Source organism: Rhinolophus sinicus, linkage group LG01, assembly GCF_036562045.2.
Source record: "Rhinolophus sinicus isolate RSC01 linkage group LG01, ASM3656204v1, whole genome shotgun sequence".
In the NCBI taxonomy this organism is placed as follows: domain Eukaryota; kingdom Metazoa; phylum Chordata; class Mammalia; order Chiroptera; family Rhinolophidae; genus Rhinolophus; species Rhinolophus sinicus.
The window spans coordinates 152,529,870-152,551,922 of NC_133751.1; the positions used below are offsets into that span (position 1 = coordinate 152,529,870).

Consider the following 22,053-nt stretch of genomic DNA (forward strand, 5'->3'; position numbering starts at 1 on the left):
AGACTAGCATCCTAAAAGACAAGTGAAGAAAATCTTCCAGGATGAAGAGGGGAAAAATTGTGCTAAATGCAATGACGGGCCAAGTAAGCAGAAAACTAAGAATTCCACACTGGATCTGGAAGCATGAAGGTCCTGGTTACCCTACAGAAGAGCTTCACTGGTGCTCAGAAATAGAGGAGACAAAGACAGCACATATAGAAATTATTCGAGAGGAAATTTGTTGTAAAGGAAAATGGAGGAATGGAGAAGTAAGTAGAAGAGTAACTGGAGAGTTAAAAGCTGGTTTTTATTTATTGATGTATTTGAAGTGGGGAGATATCACAGCATGTTTGTGTCTGACTGAGAAAAAATGATGCAGGAGAGAGAACTGCATGAATAAAGCTTTTTTAGGAGGTACGGGGTGGTGTCGAGTGCAGACAGGGAGAAGCTGCTGCAGATGGGATGGCAGACCTGGGGAAGATATTGGCTGGGGAGTGGACAGACAGTGACGAGAAGATGGGGAAGAGAACAACCGTCCCTTCCAGTTGTTCATGTTTTCTCAGGGAAGTAGGAGGCAAGGTTTTTAGCTGAGGACAATAAAAGGGGAATGGGTGTTGGAGGTTGAGGAGAGAGGAGAAAGTATGAAAAGTAGCTGGAGTGAGTGTTCATTGGAGAAATACAGTAGGATAGCTGAGGGCCCATTTGGAGTCTGCAGTCATAATTTAAAGTGAGATGAGTCAATGGTGTCACATTTTCCTTATAGCCATTTCAACTGCTCAGGAGCAGGTGTAGAATAAGCACAGTTAGATTCAACCAGGTTTGGGGTTTTTCCAAGGTGCCCAGCCACCAAAACGAGGAGAAAGGGAGTCTATTACATTAGAAAAATATAATCAGTGAATATTTACCTGGCTTGCGTTCTAAAAGCTGCTGTAAATGAAACACTGCTTGTTCATAGTCCTGCTTCTTGAACATGAGATCTGCCATCATCTAGAAAGGTAAAAAAAGAGTTGGTTCTAGAAATATTGCCATGTACTTTACAAAGCATATTCCTTCTATCAAGATTTGGCACTATGAGGACGGCTGGTTGGCTCAGTTGGTTAGAGTGCAGTGCTCGTAACACCAAGATTGCTGGTTCAATTCCCACATGGGCCAGTGAGCTGCGCCCTCCACAGCTACATTATAAAAACGACTAGACTTGGAGCTGATGGGTCCTGGAAAAACACACTGTTCCTTGATATTTCCAAATAAAAATTAGAAAAAAAAAAAAAGACTTGGCACTATGAAAATGCATATGAAATACATGAGGGCAAAGTTTTATAAAAAGGAGCCATTTAAAATGCAAGCACACCTTAAGCAGATTAGCACTGAGATCAATATAATAGAAGATAATGAAGGATGTGAAACAGATAGCTCTGTTTGCAAAACTGTAGTTTTAGCAGAAAATATGTTTCAAGTGGTTATTTTTAAAAACAGAAATTTGAAGGGAATTGCACACTGTATGTACTATCACAGAAAGATGCATCACTGGGCATAGCTAAAGTGACAAGGAGAAGATTTAAAAAAAACAACAAATACTCTTAAATCCTAAATATTTCAAAGGAATTCAAAATAAGCAAGATCTAATGAGATTTTCTTATTATATGTTTTGAAAGGGAGACTTTTATATTTATTTTTTAGTATAATAACTTAGAATGAACCTCACAAACTGTCATCGATGTAGCTGTTTGAAAAGCTGGCGAATACCTCAACCCCAGGATTAAGCAGAAAGAAAACCAGAACTCTATTTAAAACACTCCATCTTAGAATGATAAACGAAGTTTTTTTCTGTAACTCCGAAAGTCCCACTGAAACTTATAAATTAGTCCAGGGTGTCTGAGTAAGTACTTAAGGTTAGTCTTTAGCAAATTATAGTTTTACCAGATAGATGAACTCCTCCTGACCAAGCATCCTGAGCCATACAGAAAAATTAACTAGGCCCAATTCGGCAAGTCAGGCCTCATTTATAAGAATAGGTTTACTATTTTTATAAAATAAAAAAGATTCTTGGTCTTTATTTGTAAAATGTATTAAAAAAGGAATTTCTTCCAAAAGCCAACATGAGCCAGGCCTCTCATCTAGTATTAGTTTTCTTGGGTGAAATTTGAAACTTCCATGTGGAGTATAAAACACAAACGCCTTTACAGCACTGGTCTCTTGGACTAACCATGGTAGCAGCTTCATTGTCCTGGTCACTCTGGAGAAGGAGAGCACAGTGACGCAAGCAGGCATCAGGGTCATCTTGTGCCAGGTATAATCGTGCCAGCTCCAGCATTATCTGTGAGAAAAAGGCCAAGATTAGCAAGAAACTGTAATAAAAAGTGAATGAGGAAAATTTCTGGACCCAGATTAAACTTTAGTTGACCAACAGTTATTGCAATAAAAATGCCAAGCATAACGGGAAAACTATAGGCACGCTTATCTCTACTTTCTCTTATACTAGGGGAAAAAAAAAAAAAAGAAAAAACAGGTGGTAACTCACTTGAAAAGTACAGAGGCACAAAGCATTGTAAAAAGAACACTGGACTTAAATAGGGAGACTGGATTCTAGTCCAAGTTTCTCCACGATAGGGCTAAGTCCCTCTTACCTCTCAAAACCCGTTTTCTCATTTGTAAAATAAAAAGCTTGAAGCAGATAATCTCTAAGGTATGTTTCAGATTTAAAACTAGGATTTTAAAATCTTGAGCCATCACTGAACAAGGTATCTGTTTGGTTAGGCCTTAATAAAGGTTATTTTTGCCTTACATCTGAAAGAATTGTATTAATTTAAATATGTTCAATCTTAAATTTTAAATTCTAGAACATGGCTATCTTTTGTTCCATAATCACTTATTTAAGAATTTAGCTATTCATTAGAGTATTTTTTAAGAAAAATTTTAAACATCTATTAAGATCTAAGAAAGTAATAACATTTTAGTTCATATAACCAGCCATGTATACACGCTTTCTACACCAATATTATCTTTACATTTTTTCTCATTCTGTGCAATTTGAGGTAGAGATTCAATCTAGTCATTTTTACATATACAGCACCAAACAGCAATTGAAATACAGAGGTGTACAATAGATATTCAGTAAACTGAATTGAATCATCTAGATCCAGATATGAGATGGAGAAATTATTTTAAAGTGATTCTTAAAACACACATAAATATTAAAAAAAGAAAGAGCTTGAAGATATACCTTATATCACTTGTTCCTGAATTTTTAGATTCTAACATTAATTTAAGGCATCATGTAAGTATTCTGAAAATTTCTAGAAACAATATTAAGTTTTAATTTGTATTTTTGTTGTATTTCTTTTCAATTCTTTATTAATAAGCTGGTAAGAATTTTACATTTGGGGAAATTACATGACATCTGGAATAAAAGGTGCTTAAAATTTCATGAAGGTACTGACTTTATTATCTGTTTCACAATGAACAAGTGCTTCTCTATAAAACTTAATTGCTTTCTCATAGTCACGCTGAGCAACAGAGTGTTTTGCAATTTCTGCACAAATTTCAGCTGCTAAATGTTTCTGTGCAGGAACAGCATCTGGCTGTTCCATCTGAACACGCTTTAGTACTCGCGCTTGTAATTCTCGAGCCTAGAAAAAAATAAGAATAAAAGGAAATTAATAAAAGAAACAGAAAATAAATTAAACAATTCTCAGTAACTGACACACAGCAGAATTTTACAGAAAAGTTATTTTAAGCATTTTTGGCCTGCAATCTAACAAGGCCTGATCCAAAGAAAATGTCTTAGCTGAGGTCTTAAACATGCACTTGTTTGCAAATGAGCCAGCACGCACACATCTTTCCAAATGAAGTACTAAAAATTACTGAGTCTTTTCCCATTGTTACAAGGATATGTTCAGAAGCTCACTAAAGAGGAAATGCAACCATGAAACAAATATTTGGAAAAGATGTCTAGATTCCGTAATTAAATAATTGAAAATTTAACATGTTTATTAAACTAATAAAGTAGTATCTAACAGTTATTAAATCAAATATTGGCAGGTTTCAGGCAGTAAGTACATCCATGTATTGTTGATGGTCTATCAATTAGTCCAATCTTTCTGGGGAGCACCCTAGGAAAACACACTAACTAGGTTAAACTAACGAGGTAATTGACCTTAGTTGTTCCACTCTTGGTTAGGTAGCAAGAACATTGTTTAGGAAAAAAAAAAAAAGGAAACACGATTTGTTATGAAGAAAAAGCAATCTCTGTTATTTGTTGAAAAAACAAAGACACAACAATGAAAGAAAAACAAAAAATCTTGACACGACTCAAATGTCTAACAATGGGGAATGGCTAATTAATTGATGGTGTGCATATATGGTCCTACACTATTCATAGTCACCCCGAAAGAAGGTAGGAGCCTTCTTTAGGGTAAGAATGTAGAGTAGGTTGGTAATTGGGAAGAACATCAGCCTTCCCACCCACATATCTGTTTTTTAAAACATTGAGATCATCCTTTAATAAGTGACAGAGAACGCCTGTGCTTTAGGCCTTCACAGTAAAATTTAACTTTGCTCCAATCATTCACTAATGCATTCATGCATTCATTTAACAAACAGTAAATGCCCACCATCTGCCTGCCACACATTATGCTACACACAGGGAGCCCTTTTGGTGACTCCTTGTCAAAATGTTGGTTGACAACTGATATTTGATGAACATAGTCTAACGCTGGGTACTTTTGGTACCACAGGCCACCGTATCAATTTAGGGCATCACAGTAACCATTCTTTTAGAAATGAAAGAGAAAGGATCAGAAAATATTAGTGTATACAGCACGTGGTAAAGGTTAATACTGTTTCATGAACTTTTCATTTTGGTTATGCTACTATGTTTATAAAGTATAGAGGTATATTTACATTTGTATATTTGATATTTTATTTATGTACATATAAGTGTGCATGGTTTTGCACACACACAAACACAAAATCAAAAAACTCTGAAATAATTGGTCTAAATAGGGTAATCGTACCTCTCTATCTGGCAGTACCATTTTATATCTGTTGTAGCAGCTTCATGTCTGCCTTCTTTCCCTCTGAAAAGTATTCTGGCTTAAATGATAAATGATATGGTCACCCTAGCTCTAACAGATATGCAATTCATTCTCTAGATGGTCTGAGTTTTATCTCTATATCAGCTAAACCTCTGCAAAGTCAAATACGTGGACCTCATTAGCTTAACTTCCTAGAGAAACACATTTATAACTTGGATTTTGTGAGGCTCAAAACTTTCTTAAAGGTAAATAAACAGAGGCAATTTTTTGAGCAAAGTAGTTCCGCATTTTTGATCAGACATTTCATAAAAGAATGCTCAATTTCTTTAACTATATACAATGATCATTAAGAACCCATTTTCATACAGAATAAAATGTTCTCAAAAAATTGATACCATTCCCTATGTTTTTCCTTGGTTTCCAGAAAGATCAGACCTAAATTTAATTATCTGTTAAAATAACTATATTAACCTTCATTGTCACTGCATTTACTTTTCCTTTCCCCTTCCTATTTTATAATATGTATATATTCTTGCTAATTCCCTAAAGCCCTTGGGTAGAATGAAGTGTGTGTGTGAGTGAGTGAGTGAGTGAGTGTGTGTGTGTGTATATACTAATTAATAGACTTTTTAATTTCCCTTTCTATTCGAATAGCTTTATTATGTACATGTACATATCTTACTGAAGACCACACCAAAATTAAATATACCAATAAAATCAGAATATCACATTACTTTTTACATGATGAAATGGAGCTATATAGACATACACACAAATGATTATTAAGTGAAAGAAGCAAAAACAAATATAATATGTACATATTAATTAGAACTTTATAAAGTTAAGTATTTTATGGCATATAGGTTCTTTATTTCTGATTTATTTAGTTTTTTTTCCACAGAAAATATAGCTAATACACTAAAAAGTGATTTTCCCTATAATTCTTGTAATTAAAGAATTATTGCAATTAAAGAATTACAATAACCTATGCTTTCCTTTCAGTCATTCAACAAAAATTCAAGCACCTATCATGGCAGACAGATTTTAAGATGGCTTCCATCATTCTCACCTCTTGATGTTCACTACCTTGTATAATCACCTCTCCTTGTGTGAGTTGGGACCTGTAACTTGCTTGTAACTAACAGAATATGGCAAATATGAAGGAATGTTACTCCCATGATTAAATTATATGAGACTATCTTGCTAGCCTACTCACTCTAGAGACTTCCTCCCTTGATAGCTTTGAAGAATTAAGTGGTCATATTAGCTGGCTCACCAGGCAAAGAACTCAGGAACCTCTAGGAGCTGAGGGTAGCTTTCAATCTCTCATGAACATAGATGCACAAATCTTGAACACTGTATTAGCTAATATCTTTAAATTCCAGTAATATTGTTTTAAAAAAAATCACAAGAAAGTGACACATATTTCAGGCATATAAAGGTGAACATTTGAAATCAATTAATTTAATACACCACCTTACCAGAAAAAAAAGAAGAAAAGTCATATGACCGTCTCAATAGACACTGAGAGTACATTAGGTAAAATTTAAGATATTTATAGAAAAATTGTTAGAAAACTAGAAATTGAAAAATCATTAAAAAACATCAGCCACATATAGGATATCACTAAGGAAAAGTGTGCAAAATGCCTCCATTGAAAATTACAATGTGATATACAGATGATGTATTTACAGAATTGTACACGTGAAGCCTATGTAACTTTACTAAGTTTACTATGTAATTTGTCACCACAATAAGCTTTAATATAAAAAAAGAAAACCACAAAATATTAAAAGAAATTAAGAAGCTATAAATAAATGGAAGAAAAAAGAACTGAGTTCAAATCCTGCCTGTGACACCAGTCATGTGACTTCATCCAAGTTTTTAAACCAAGCCTCCTCAGCTGTACAACAGGATTAAAAACATCAACTTCTGTATTTGTTATAAAAATTAGCAATAATATATTTAAACAGTACAATACATAGGCATTCAACAATTATTTCTATTTTGACTTATTTTCTATGAGTGATGGGTCAAAAGAGACTGTTTTCCTCTTACGTGTGGCATATTTCCTTCTGCGCTCACCTCCCACCCCACAACCACAGTCACAAACAAATGCATTTACCTGTTGTAATGAAGTGACTGCATCATCAGGTCTTTCCATTTTACTATAAACTTTTGCTAGAAGAACTTGAGAACGTCCATCTTCCATGAGAGCTGACAGTTCATTTACTATAAAAGAACAGAATACATTGGGAAAAAAATATTCAGTTAAAATAAATGTTTACATTTTTCTGCAAGTTTTAAAACTGGTCTTTAGAAAGAATGATTTTTGAAAAATAGTGAATAAAGTTAAACAATTTTCAGTCAGTTCAATGAAAAATAGCCAAATTAAAAAAAAAAGACTTAAAGATAAAAACTAGCTGGGAGAAAAGTTAAAGAAGTGGATAACAACTGGAGGTTTTTCTTAGATATGTATTAAGAGAAAACAATGTAACAACTCATTTTCAATTTTCATTCTTAAGTGTATAAAATGTTCACTTTATTGAAGTCATTAAAAGATAGTTGCTACATGCAATGAAGAACATAAGTTGCATTTTTTTTTTGAATAGGTATCTGATATGCAATAAAGCTAAGCCATTAAGAGCACTGGCTTTGATGCCAACCAGTCTGGTTTCAAATTTAGGCTTCATCACATATTAGCTATTTAACCTTGGACAAGGTACTTAACAATTTTGTGCCTCCCTTTCATCTGTAAAAGAGGGAAATAACAGTACCTATCTCATAGGGTTGTTGTAAAATCTTTACCATCAATAAGTTACTAAATAAGCAAACATATGCAAAGCAATTAAAATAAAGTCAGGTACATGGTAAGTGCTATTTAAATATTTAGTATTATTACTCCGTGATCTAAGAGTAGTAAAAGAACCCTAGATGATTAACAGAAATATGTTTCTTCCACCGTTTATCAAGTGCATGGTCCATGCGACACTCTGTTCAAAGTGGTTTATATACATTATCTCTTTAAAACCTCCTCTCGTGAGGTAGGTTTTGCCATTGCTATTTTACAGGTAAGAAAAGCTCTAGGATGGCACAAGGAACAAGGAGACTACAACCGTGGTGAGAGGAGGGTAGAAGGAGAGGACAGAGGAGCAATGGTGCACACATGTTAAGGGCCACACAAGCCACTGTGAAATCTTTGGCTGAACTCCGGGGAACAAGGTAGACACAGGGAGCTTGAACAGACACGATCAGACTTACATGGTTTAAAAGGCTCGATGCTGCTGCTGGGTTGAGAAAGGCTGTGGCAAGGGGTGTGGGGGTGTGAGGATGGAAACAGGGAGACCAGCTGGGAGGCTACTGTCGTAATCTACTTAACAGACGATGGTGGCTTGGACAAGGGTGAAGGCAATGCTCTTGGCTCTTAGCAAATACAAGAAGGATGAAGTTATTGAGAGGAAGAAGGCTGCATGTAGAACAGACATGGGGAAGCAGACTAGGAATTCGGTTTTAGATGTGCTAAGTAGAAGATATTTATTAGAACCCAGGTGCTACTATTTATCAGCTAGGTGAACCTAGGTACGTCAACAGAACTGAGTCCTAGATGGCTAATTTAAAAAATCGGAAAATTATATTTGCCTCAAAATCTAATGTGAGCATTGATGAAATATGTAATAAAACACAGAAAAAGGTATCTAAGTACACACATAGAGTATGCGCAGCAAGTACTTATTAAGTGAAAGTATTAGGTTGAGCAAAAGTAATTGTGGTTTTTGCAATTATGTTTAACCTTTCCAACCGCAATTACTTTTGCACCAACCTAATACTTCTATTACATGAATGTAATACATACTGCTTGAATCTCTCCTCCTTTACAACCTTTTCAAAAACGTATATCCACATTTAAGGCCATATGTAGTGTTTTAAGTAAGGTCTGACAGACCTGTGCAAGTATCTTTATGAACTAATAATACTTTACATAGTAAATGCATTCAAAATTAGGAAAATATAAACACCAACTTCATCAAAGTGAAATTGAAAGACCATTTTGGAAATATGAGAAAACTCAGAGAGGTAGACTTCTTGGGGATATCACTTTGTGAGGTGTGTAAATGTCTAATCATTTTGTTGTTTTGTACAACTGAAACTAATAAAGTAAATAAATAAATAAATAAATAAATAAATAAATAAATAACTCAGAAATGACTTATCATGTATCCAAACATATTTTAAAGCTACAGTGAATATGGTATTAGCAAACAAAAGGAAACAACTTAGTGCAATCTTAAAGCAAAGATTCCAAGAATCAGTCATGTATATAAAAAAGTTTATTACATGATAAAGGTGATATTTCAATAAATGGCACTGAAATAAAATTGACTATCAATTTAGGAAACTATATAGTAAGAATTATATGTGGGTTCAAGTTCTCCATTATAAAAATAAAAAATATAAAAAAATTCCAGAAAAGTATAAGGAAATATTTTTATAATGTTACGATCGGATTTTCTGAGCATGAGAAGGAATTCAGAATTAAAAAAAAAAAAGAGACTGGCAGGTATTACCGTGTTTCCCCGAAAATTAGACCTAGATGGACAATCAACTTTAATGTGTCTTTGGAGCAAAAATAAATGTAAGACGCAGTTTTACTTTGCTATAATATAAGACCAGGTCTTATATAATAGAATAGAATATAAGACCCAGTCTTATTTTACTATCATATAAGACCGGGTCTATAATATAATATAATATAATATAATATAATATAATATAATACCCTGTCTTATATTAATTTTTTGTTCCAAATGATGCATTAGAGCCTATTGCTCAGCTGTCTTATTTTCAGGGAAATGATATATATGGTAATTAAGTATTCTATTTGACCAAGGAAATGATAAATAAATTTGTTAAAGAAACGAGAGCCTGGAAGGAAACATCTACAACATGAATAATAGGTAAAGGATTAAAGATAAGGATATAAATAAAAAATTCCTCAAATATTATCTGTAGACATAAAATGATGCCTAACCTTATCAGTCATCAAAGAAGGGCCAATTAAAATTTTTTTTCCATGATTTATTTTACATAATGTTGGTACAGTTATAGCCTTAAGAAAGAACAATGGGGCAAGATTCAATTCTAGGAGGTAAACAGCAGTATACAAACAAGAATTTTGTCTCAGTATTGTTTCCAACTTTTCTTCAATTTAAATGTTTATCAATAGTGGACGCATCAAATAAATTATGATGTCAACATACAGTAGAATACTCTACCTATGCTAAAAAAATAAAAAGAGCTATATTTGTCAACATGGAGTGAAGCTATTGAAAAATGAATAAGCTATTGAAGCTTATTGAAAAATGAATACTATAGACCTATATGTATAACATGATCCCATTTTGGTATGAAAAAAGTGGTATGTAATTGTGTGTAAGAGACAGACGAGGAAAGATGGGGCAGGGAGACTGACCAGGCTGATATACTCGTACCAGTTGTTAAATATGATTTTCTCTGGAGAGTGGGAGAAGACACAACTTTCATTAACTTCTCTAATTTTAAAATTTTGGCAATGAACAAAACTAGATTTTAGTGAAAAATAAAGATCTTTAGAAAGTAAGTTTATATAAACTTGTAAGAAGGCAATTTGATAGCATCCAATTAAATTTTAAATACACATACCCTCTAACTTACCATCTTTTTCTTAAGAAACATAAGCAAGTGTACATCAACAAATGAAATACAAGGACATTCATTGTAACATGGTTTATAATAACAAAGAATTGAAAACAAATTCAATGCCCAATAATTGGGGAAAGTTAAATAACTTACGGAGTTATATATAATCATACTATGATGCCAGTAGATAGAATGATATGAATGTCCTGACATCAAACTACATCTGTGACATATTGTATGTAAAAAAAATTGCAGAATAAAAACAATACGTTTTGAAATGGAAAATTATTCATGTTACATTTATATATTTATATACATATAAAATATACATTAAAACATAAAAATGGTTACTTCTAGGGAGATAGTTTGAGAACAATTCAAATAGAATTCATAGGAGAAACTGGAGACATACATTATAGTCTTTTATAGAGAATTAAAAAAAAAGACTTTAAAAAGAATAAAGATTATAAAAATGTTTACTTGTTTAAACATCAGATGTAGTTGCAATTTAAAGGAACCTTCCTTTATATCATTTTGGAAAGTAAAGTATCTCTCTATAACACAATTAACTGTTCTGTAAATCTGTTATTAGATTTCTTAAATATCTTATTTTAGAAGAATGATATGCTGATAAATGAAATAACCAACCTCACATATAAAATACTGAGAATACAAATACACACTTATATAATATAAAAATAAAATGGATCAAGTATATCAGGTATACATTTTTCCAAATCAAAAAGACTTTCATACCAGGTTCATGAGCTAGAGCATGTCGAAGAACTTTTTCTGCTTTGTCATACCATTTCAATTTTAATAAAAGCTCGGCCAGATCATAGCAAAGATAATTTTGTTGTCCACTTTTCAGAGCAGATTCATAGTAAGTGATTGCCTAAACAAAATCCATTTCAGTTAGGAAAAAAGGCATTGAGGATGGCATTCAAACATAGATACTTTACACATTACACACAAAAAGCGTATGCATAATTAGAGATAACCTAGGAGGAGCTTAGGCATGTACCTGCACTATCAGTTAAGTATGCCATTTTCCTTAGACAATCTAACATCATACAAGACAACTAGCATTTCGTAGAATAAATAGCTAAAGAAAAGCGCTTGGTGAAAATTTTTTTACTGATTTTATTCCAGAAGCCAGCGAACATAATTGAATGCAAATACTTTGTTAGCTGTTGTATATATGTTCAGCAGTTACTAGGAATAGGGCAAGAATGTAACAACTAAAAGAAAATCCATTATCTCTACTAAGAAAACAAAACAAAACAAAAACCTCCAAGCACACGGCTTACCAAAACTAATTCAAAAGAAAGGACATCTATTTGTTATAATGAAAGACACGTAACAATAGTGAGCTTATTGTAATTGATTTGGTGGCAAAGATTTATTTAGATGCAAGATGAAACCTGAAGTAAACTTTAGGGTCCAAACAGCCTTTGCAAAATGCAGCAAAGACGAATCTGAGACATGAGAAAGCCTTTAACATAAATTCCAGTTTGTGAATATGAATTTAGTTTTACAACCATCAAAATACAAATGGTGTTTGCTGAAGACCTCTTATAGAGCAGTGTTTGAAAAATTTTGTTATTATCCTAAGTGAAATAAGTCACACAAAGACAAATACCACATGATCTCACTTATACATGGAATCTAAAAAAAATAAATAAATGAACAAACAAATAGAAACAGACTCAAAGATACAGAAAACAAACTGATGGTTCTCAGATGTGAAGAGGGTTAGGAGGCTAGGTGAAAAAGGTGAAGGGATTAAGAAGTACAAATTGGTAGTTACAAAACAGTCATGGGATATAAAGTACAGCAAAGGGAATATAGTCAATAATATTCTAATAACTATGTATAGTGCAAGGTGGGTACTAGACTTATTGGGGATTCGCTTCGTAAGTTATATAAGTATCTAACCACTATGCTGTACACCTGAAACTAATATAATATTGTATGTCAACTGTAATTGAAAATAAATAAATAAATAAATAAAATTTTGGCCAAATAGATATATTCCAAACTATAAAGTACTTACTTTGGAATAGTTATGAGTTTTGACAAGTGCTTTCCCAATTTTGCTTGCCAGTGTTCCATCTTTGGGGTTCTGATTTAATGCTTGCTCATATGCTACTATGGCTTCTTCCGGCTAATGTTGGCAGATACAAAAAATAAACAATAAATAAACAGCTTAGCTGGATCCCACTAAATGCCAACATTCCTATAATTAAGTTCTTCATTTGGAATCTTAATGAGACTAATAATAAAGCACACACTTAAGTCCAGAAATCTTAATAATTTCAGAGAGGTGATAGTCTTCAGCATAGGTGTAACTAATTAGTATAATCCCACCCATGTTAATAGTGTCCTTGTCTTCACAAATAATACTGAGAACTAAGAGACAAATTCTTGACTCTTCATTTCTTTCAATCATTATAAAAGCCAGATACTGAGTCAGAGAACTGTTTCCTTTCAAAGAAAACACCATCTTAGCCAGTAGCTCATCATCCTTCTGTTTGAAGGAGACTCTTATCTTGCTTCTGATAACATCTCTATTTTAAATAATGACTGTTAAATTACTGGATATCAATTTGAAAAGAAAAACACTGTTTTGTTGTAATGGTTGTTGCCTTTTTACTGTAATGACTGAATCTTTGAATATTAAGTAAACATTATTTAAAAAAACAAATTCCTTTTAACAGAATGTTATAGTAATCGCTAAGAATTTTTTAAAAATTCTAAGTCCAATAGCATCAGAAACTTTACCTCTTGAATATTCATGTATGCATCTCCAAGGAGAAGAAAAGAACGAGGGTTGGGCATTCTTTCAGCAATTTCTCTAGAAATCAGACCCACTCTATTTAGTATATTGAATACAAATATCTTCTTCTAAAACAATGTAAAGTAAAGGTAAGCTCATTTATTTCAATTAACCAATAGCCTTCAGAGTAGTTTCTATATATCCCACACTGTAATATAGTAAACGAAACAAAACAAAACACCCATACTCACACACTGGCTGTTTATGCTAGATCAACCATTTTTTTTTCATTAAATCTCTGCATTTTCTGAAATGCACATAACAGAGTAGATAAATTCTTACTATCCAGATACATACTTTCTGTTACATTTAATTTTGAAATGATGTGGGAGTAAAGGTACCAAAAAATGATAGTGGGGAAAAAACACTTATTGTCCTATGTATCTTGAGCTCCAATACTCACGACATTACTCATATGCTGAAATGAGTTATCTTAAAAAATATAACGTTTTCTACCTCAATATTTGCTTTTTATGTTTTACCTGCAAAATTTAGACTACTAAAGGTCAAAATACCAAAGTTATTCACATAATAATGTGATCCTAATCTTTAACATACAGTATCTCACTTCATTGGTCAAAAACTATGAGAAAGACAATTATTATTGATTTTACAGATGACTTGAGTTTAAACCTACAGCTAATGTATCAGATCTGCGTGAAACAAAACCTATGCTTTTAACTGATCTACTATACTGCATTCAAACAAATCAACCCTACTTTAAAATCCCTTTCATTTCATTAGAGACAGTAGTGCTGATCTTTAGGAATCATCCTAGAAAATGTCATTAGGAACTCCCATCCATTTGTCTATACAGCTATGTTGTTCAGTTTCTTTGAATCACTCAGCATCTACAAAGAATCTGAGTAGCTTTCTGAGATTAGATACTTACATAAGTAATATAGATGGACTAGTTTGACTTGGTTTGATGACTTAATTCATCAACATTTTACTATGTTCTCAAGAGTTTAAAAATGTTAATTTTCTCTGACATGGAGTGTGTGCCTAGATGTTTTATTTTTTTGTTTCGGGAGAAAGTAAGAGCAACCTCTTTCTGTGCATGTGTGCATGTGTGTGTACGCCCACGTGTATGGGTTTTGGTACTGCAAGAACTCCTAAGGCAACAGTATATGACATAATTTTTAAAGACCCTGCCCTTTCACCAAGGAAAATTTGTAACCCATACCTTGGTGTATACTGTCATAACTTTCTTTTGCTATAACTATTACATTACGAATTACATATGACCATGTAGTCCCTGAATTGTTGACGTATTACATAATTTTCTGAATCTATTAGAATACACGCAACTGTTACAGCTCTTTTCCTTCTCAAACAGGACGATTCAGGGTCTAGAAATAACATCTGACGAGGGAGGAGAGGTGAGAAACAAGAGTAAGCCACAGGTAGAAATAATCATATTACTATGATTCGTTTTAGGGAGAGTGAGCAATTTGGCAAGAGTGACTGTGGTTGGTGGTAGGACAAGATAGCGAGAACATGTTAAGGCAAAGATCTATAAAGTATCTGTAAAGCAGCTAAAAGAGAAGACAAAGCTAAACTTGGGAATTAATTTCAGGAGGTAAAAGTGACAAAATACAAGGGTTGAAATAACCATTTACCTGTAACAAGAGATATGTAACATTTTCTCTTTCCTGTGCTTCAGATATATATCTGCCATTTTTTCTTTGGCCTCTATGAAATAAGGCTGTTCGGATGTCACATTCCGAAGCATACTTAAAGCCCGTTCAACATCTCCCTGGGCCAGAGCTAGGTCCGCATTAGCAATAGTAACACGCAGTTCTTCAGATGTCCCAGAAAATTCATGAATGGCGTCCTGTAACACTTTTGCTGCCTCATGCTGTAAAGATGAAATTAAAATAAGATTCACAATAGTCTACAAGTTACACTAGAAATGAACATTTTCTACTAAAACAATGAATAAATGCCAGCAGTTATGATATTCATGAAATAGTGATGGATTTTTGAAAAGCACAAGAATTTAAAACTAAACTCAGAAACTAAAATCCGATGACATTACAAATATTTGTTAGCTGAGTAGTTACTACATAAGAGTCTCTGCTAATATAATTTGATTAGTATTTACTTTGCATCCAGCATTGTATTAGCCTATCTAATTTTCACACACACACACACACACACACACACACACACACACACACCCCTGCGAAGTAATCTCTATTATTACCCCTATCTTGTAAGGCGTAAGGAATTTGAGATTTAGTGTTAAGAAGTTAACAAATGACAGCACCAGAGTTCAAATGCAGGCAGCCTGACTCCGGAGCCTAAATTCTTAGCCTCATTCATTACTGCCTCGTTGATGGGAGCCAATCCACAGTCACCACTACACCCAAGGGCTCTTCATTAAGTAGCAGATTACTTTATTCCCTATGCTCGGACATCATTTTTGTTATAACTCAGGTGAATACAGTACCTCACTTCCAAATGTGTGACTCAATGAATCTAAAATATTAAGACTCATCTCAACTTTAGAGGTTATAAAACATTAGGATTTCAGAAATGTTAAAATGTGAAAAAAATAGTGCACCTTAGAATCAACTATTTATGGTAGTACTGTATAGTATGTTAATTTATTAGTGAAATAAAAGTTCTTTAAGATTTGGCAAGTACCTAGGCATAGCCTTCTTAATTTTCACTAAAATATGAAAATAAATGATTAGCGACTGCTGCAGCCCAAAATACAGGTATCAGTGATATTAAGTTCTTTATTTTCTTGAATTCTCTCAGAATTACATGCTTGCTAGCTATCCATCCATCCATCTGTATTATTATTTTTAAGTATTTGATTTTAAGATTGTCCTATGAGCTTACCAAAGCTGTATTCATCAGGTGGTTCTTTTGTTTTCTCAACTATTAAAATTTCAGGTTGGTACTTTCATTTTATTCCAGTAGTATCTGTGTGTGCATGTGCGTGTCCATGTCTGTGTGTGTTTGTGTATGTGATTCCTTTTAGGAATTTATCGAATTATAACTATATTATGTTATTACTTTTTATGGTAACCAAGGTAATCATACATTATATTATTATGTTATTATATGTGTTATCTTACATTTCATAGCACATATTACATTATATTGTTATTTATATTATTTCATGGTAGCCAACATTAAGTACACTGATATTTAAAGTCATCCAGATCCAAACTATGTTTAACTTCAGGGGCTCGCAGAAAGCACACGATTTGGTGCAAAGTAATGCAGAAATAAAATTTTTAAACTTTACCATTTAGTCAAGGGAATAATTTTAGCTTTTTCACTTACTACTGACTATATGTACTATATATATATTTGAATGACAAAGCTCAAATCTGAGCCATTGAATTAAAACTTGACCTACCTGTTCTCCATTTAAGCGGTGAACCTCGACCAACTCAAGAAAGATTGATAAACGATGGCTTGCATCAACTTCAGCCTTTTTGCATTTTGATTTTGAGGACGCTCCAACTTTCCTCATTCCTGGTAAACCCATTGCCATATGCAGAGTTTTAATTGCTTCTGCTATATCTCCCATTTTCTTTTGTGACTGAGCTTTAATCAGATGATATAAAGGATATTCTCTCACCTGAAAAAATAATATTCAGAAATACTTCCTTGGAGTGCTTACAACATCAACACATGATTTATAATCCATCAAACATTAAAATAATAGGATCTTTGAGGACAGTCTATCTGTGACTGCATATATGAGGTCATTTTTGGCCTTTTATTAACTTTCTGATCATTTATTAAATCAAATTCAGAGAACCTGTCACTACCTAGTGACCCACTGAATGTCAAACAAGTTAATTAAGTGCTTATACCATGACAGAAGAGAAAATGCAAGCAAGTTTATAGGCTAGCAAGTACAGTCTAAGAAATTATTTGAGTTTTTAGGAAAGCAGTTTCTTTATCTCAGACTTCTGATAGTTATATAAAATTATTAGAGGTCTAGAAACAAAGTTTTGTTCCTTTTATTTTTAAATTTTAAGATTAAAAATTTTAGGACACTTTAATTAAACATTGGTTTTATCCTTTGACACTACTCTGAAACATGTAATGAAGCTTCTGTTTTTACTGTGGTGAGCAGAAGTGTATATAGGAAAAATACAATGACAAAAATGGGTGAGAAAGGAGTCAAAGAGAAGGAGATAATCCAAAATGAGGTGAAGTAGCAGGCATCTAACGTCTAGGACAGCTACCATCTTCCTTCAGGCTGTTTCTAAGCCGCAGTTACCTATGAGCATTGTGTAAATACTCCTGCTTATTTCTTCTCTTAGAGTTTCTGATTGATTGGGGCAGGGCACCTGCACTGGTTAGGATGCACCAACAATCTTGAGAACTACTGCTCTAAAAAGCAGGCATTATCTTCTGCAGACCTTGCCTGGAACTTGAATTCTCCAGTCCACTGAAGGGTTCTCACATAATATGGGGCTCAAGACCCTGCAAATCGAAACCAAACTTTGAGGAGTTGCCTCATGGCTCCAGGTAGTTCAGGAAGCTCCTGAACCTAAGATTTCTCCTAATGCTGAGGGGTATGGGATGTAACACAGAATATCTTGGGTAGAAATCTACTGTTTATATCCTCAAACCACATTTATCCATAAAGATATATGTGTTCCGATGTTCACTGCAGCTTTATTTACGGTGGCCAAGACATGGAAACAACCAAAGTGTCCTTCCATAGATGAATGGATAAAGAAGATGTGGTATATATACACAATGGAATACTATTCTGCCATAAGAAAAGATGAAATAGAGTCATTTGCGACCACATGGATGGATCTTGAGATTATTATGCTGAGTGAAATAAGACAAAAAGTCAAGAACCATAAGATTTCACTGATATGTGGGATATAAAGCTGAAAGCAACAAAGGAACAAGACAAACAAACAAAAAAAACCCAAAAACTATGATAGACATAGACAATAGTTTAGCAGTTACCAGAGGGTAAGGGGGGAGGAGGGTAGAAGACAAGGGTAAATGGGATCAAATAGACGGTGATGGAAGGAGAACTGACTCTGGGTGGTGAACACATAGTGTGATATACAGATGATATAATACAGAATTGTACACCTGAAACCTATGTAACTTTACTAATTGTTGTCACCTCGATAAACTTTAATAAAAAAAACAAAACAAAACACACACATACTAAGTTCAAAATGACTAAATGTTCTTTGATGATGAATCTAAAAAAGCTATGAAAAACCAAGGTCCAAGAAAGAAACAGGCAATAAAATAAAACCCTTAGACATAAAAATATTTGGCACAATGCTTTATAATTGACAATTATTTTTACATACTTTTATTATTGCAGTTAATGCTCACTATAATTTTAGGGTATTATGAGTTGTACAGAAAAGAAAACGGGTTCAGAGAGAGATAAGTGGAAAGACTAGACACTGACCCCAGGTCTCTTGTTGCCAAGGACATATAATTTTTAAGTACAACACAGTTGCCTCCATTTGTTCTCCTGCTTCTGATTCCAAAATCTCTTCCATTAAAAATGCATTTATTAGCAAAATATTACAGACTAAAATTTAAAAAAAGCTGAATATGTAAACATTTGCTAAAGGTTCAAGGAGGGTGATGCATTTTAACCACTTGAGTCTGGAACACTTACCTTAAAATTATAGCTCAAACAAAGTTCAAGAGACTGAGAACACAATTTGAATTTTTCCTGAGACAAATAAACCTGAGCCATCAGGAGATGAGCGTCTGCATAAGAAGGACTGTGTTCCAGGCAATGCTGCAGGTTATTATAAGCTGCCTCAGTATCACCTAATGAGAGAAACAAAGCACTGTTATAATTCAAATGAGTAAGAGATCCAGGTCTGAGAGAGAGGAAGGAGAAAAGTAGTTAGTCTATGGATAGTTCCAGTGTTTGAACTTAAATGGTGTAATCTCTCTACCTGTACCAGTCAGCTTCCTTATAGTCTGCATAAAGAATATCCTGTAAATTAGATTACATCTGTAAGACCATCATCCCTTGGTCATAATGAGCAAACCAGTGAAAGTGTGTGAAAAGATCAGAATTGATCACCTCTGTTATTGAGAGTCCCATAAATACCTTTATTCACTGTCTTTATCGAAAAAAACCTGCTTTACTTACGATTTAATTAAAATAAGTTATGTAAAACATGTAAATTTAAATAGCTAAAATGTTGTAATGTCACATTAGCAAAGGTGATTTAGTCTAGTTATCATTCTTGGCTTGAAATATTTTACTGTATATAAAATAACAGAAAAGCCATAAGGATATATTTCAGAGATTTAGAAATATGAGTTATAGATTTAAATGCCTTTAAATACCAACTGAAGTGTCAAATGATGTGGAAACTGTACATCTGGGAGTCTTAAAATTAAAGGACATGATCAAGATGAAAGTGACTGGAAGAATGAAATCTACCTTGGGCTGGCAGATGGGGTAGGAAGAGGTTCTTCCTCTGAACTACAGCAGACTCCAGGTGGTTTCCTGTGATCCTATGACCCACACTGATCCACATCAGCGGTTTTCTAAGTTGGTCTTAGGTAGGTATAGCTAGGCCAACTCCCCATTCAATTTTGCTAGGGGAATGGGGGAGAAGGGATCCTAAATTATTTTCTGTTCCATCACTGTCCTTAACCTTACCTGACATCTCAACAGACAAAATAAGGCTTCCAGTCAGGGCTTGCAGTTCCCAAAGGCTCAGCCTACTTATAACAGAAACCCATTTTGAGCAGAAAACATTTTTCTTAGGGACAGAGCATTAATGGAGAAAAACTTGGCTAAGATAGAACAGTAACTTATTATATATAGCGTCAAAGTTTGACCATTAACAATCAAGCATAAATAATATGGGATTCTTTTTCATTGTCATGCAATCCAACACTCAGAACTGTGCAGACAGAAAAAGGAAATGGGAAAGTGAAGCATAATGAATTTGCATGCAAATTACCACTTCCATTTTCCAGGAAGGAAGAGGATTAAGGAGGTAACTTGCAAAAAGGTTATTGCAAAGAGGAGAAAGTACATGGAAAATAATCAGGATTTGCAAATAAGCGATTGAAGAAAATAAGGACTATATGTATAATTGAGATCAGAATCTTGTTTCTTCTTAAAGTAAAGGGAAGGATCTGTGGAGCTCGCTTTAGAAGGCCACTAAGTATTTAAAAACAGAGAAATGGGTCATCACTGATGGGAAAAATAGCCCATATAAACAAAGACCACATCAACATCACATTCTTATCTAAGAGCAGTCCAGTTTCTCTAGAGGGGAAAAATGAAAGCCACTGCTGTCCGATGACCTTTTTTTGCCAGGGTTCCATGTACTAAAGGATGTGGCTGGCCTTTGTCCCAGGTTCTTGAGAGGGAGTCTCTAAATCTTGGAATCATTTCCCAAATGATAGCAGTGTCTTTGTTAGTTGTGGTGGGCCCAGACAGTTTATGATAACAATATGACTCAGGACAGAGCTGGCTGCCGCAGAAAGACCAACCACGTGATTAGAGGGTTGGGGCTTTGAGCCCTGTGATATCAACGTCACCTGGGGGGTGGGGGACTTGAGCTCAATCAAGTGGCCAATGATTCAAACCATATGTATGTAATTAAAAAACCCTGTGGACACTAAACTGTGGGTGAGCTTCCTTGGTTGCTATGGTTTTTCAGATATCCTCAAGCATCGTTGTATTAGAGAGTTGATGTGTCCCGACTACACAGGGAAAAAACAGTGAAAGCTTCACATTTGGGACCCTCCCAGACCTCACTCTGTACATCTCTTCCTTTTGCTGGTTCAGATTAATGTCCTTTGCTGTAATAACTATAATGCTTTCCCGAGGTCTGTGAATCCTTCTAGTGAATTCTTGAACCTGACAGGGGTCATAGGAACCCTGAAATTTGTAGCCAGCTAGTCAGAAGTGCAGGTGGCCCTGGGAACCCCTGAACTTGTGGCTGGTATCTAAAATGAGGGCAATCTGATGGAGGATTGTGACCTTAACTTGTGAAGTTTCATCCAGATCCAGGTAGTTGGTGCAGAAGTCACTGCAGTTGGCAAATTAGCAAGACTACTGTTATTTAGACCTGTGCCAGCACTATCTTAAATTATTTGAGGCTGCTCTTTTTAAAAACGGAGTTAATATATGAGACTTTCATTTGGCAATTAAGCATGACTATAACGAGACTGATTTATATCAAATTTCAAAATAAATAATTAATGTTTAATAATTAATCACTGAACTGAAAGTCCTAGTTTAATCACACAGTAGGTGGTACCCATTCCAATTGAGAAGAAACTAGAAACTATCACGTGGCTCAATAACAGAATTCAATCAGAAGCAGGTATTATAGAGTCACTTACAACTAGAGTACTTTAGAGGTGAAACAAGTTTTTGAGATCTAGTTCTTTTTTTAAGACAGTTAAAACAGAGACCTCCAAAATTAATAAAGTCAGTCTCTTAACTCTTTATTATGTATAAAATATAACTATTTATGAGAGTACCTTTAAGTTGATTTCTGCCGTTGAGGACTT

At 34.0% G+C, this 22,053-nt stretch overlaps 1 protein-coding gene across 3 annotated transcripts in view; it reads right to left on the reverse strand.

Moving 5' to 3' along the window:
• TTC21B (tetratricopeptide repeat domain 21B) overlaps nt 1–22,053 on the reverse strand; it is a 65,092-nt gene that overhangs the window by 20,490 nt on the left and 22,549 nt on the right. For all 3 annotated transcript variants that reach the window (XM_019727337.2, XM_074337306.1, XM_019727338.2), the window contains 10 exons: nt 19,172–19,329; nt 16,907–17,131; nt 15,150–15,388; nt 13,473–13,545; nt 12,745–12,855; nt 11,445–11,583; nt 7,138–7,244; nt 3,417–3,605; nt 2,183–2,293; nt 885–966 (listed from right to left, as the gene is read on the reverse strand). In XM_019727337.2, the coding sequence (XP_019582896.2) occupies nt 885–966; nt 2,183–2,293; nt 3,417–3,605; nt 7,138–7,244; nt 11,445–11,583; nt 12,745–12,855; nt 13,473–13,545; nt 15,150–15,388; nt 16,907–17,131; nt 19,172–19,329 (1,434 nt within the window). The remainder of the gene's footprint in view (nt 1–884; nt 967–2,182; nt 2,294–3,416; nt 3,606–7,137; nt 7,245–11,444; nt 11,584–12,744; nt 12,856–13,472; nt 13,546–15,149; nt 15,389–16,906; nt 17,132–19,171; nt 19,330–22,053) is intronic.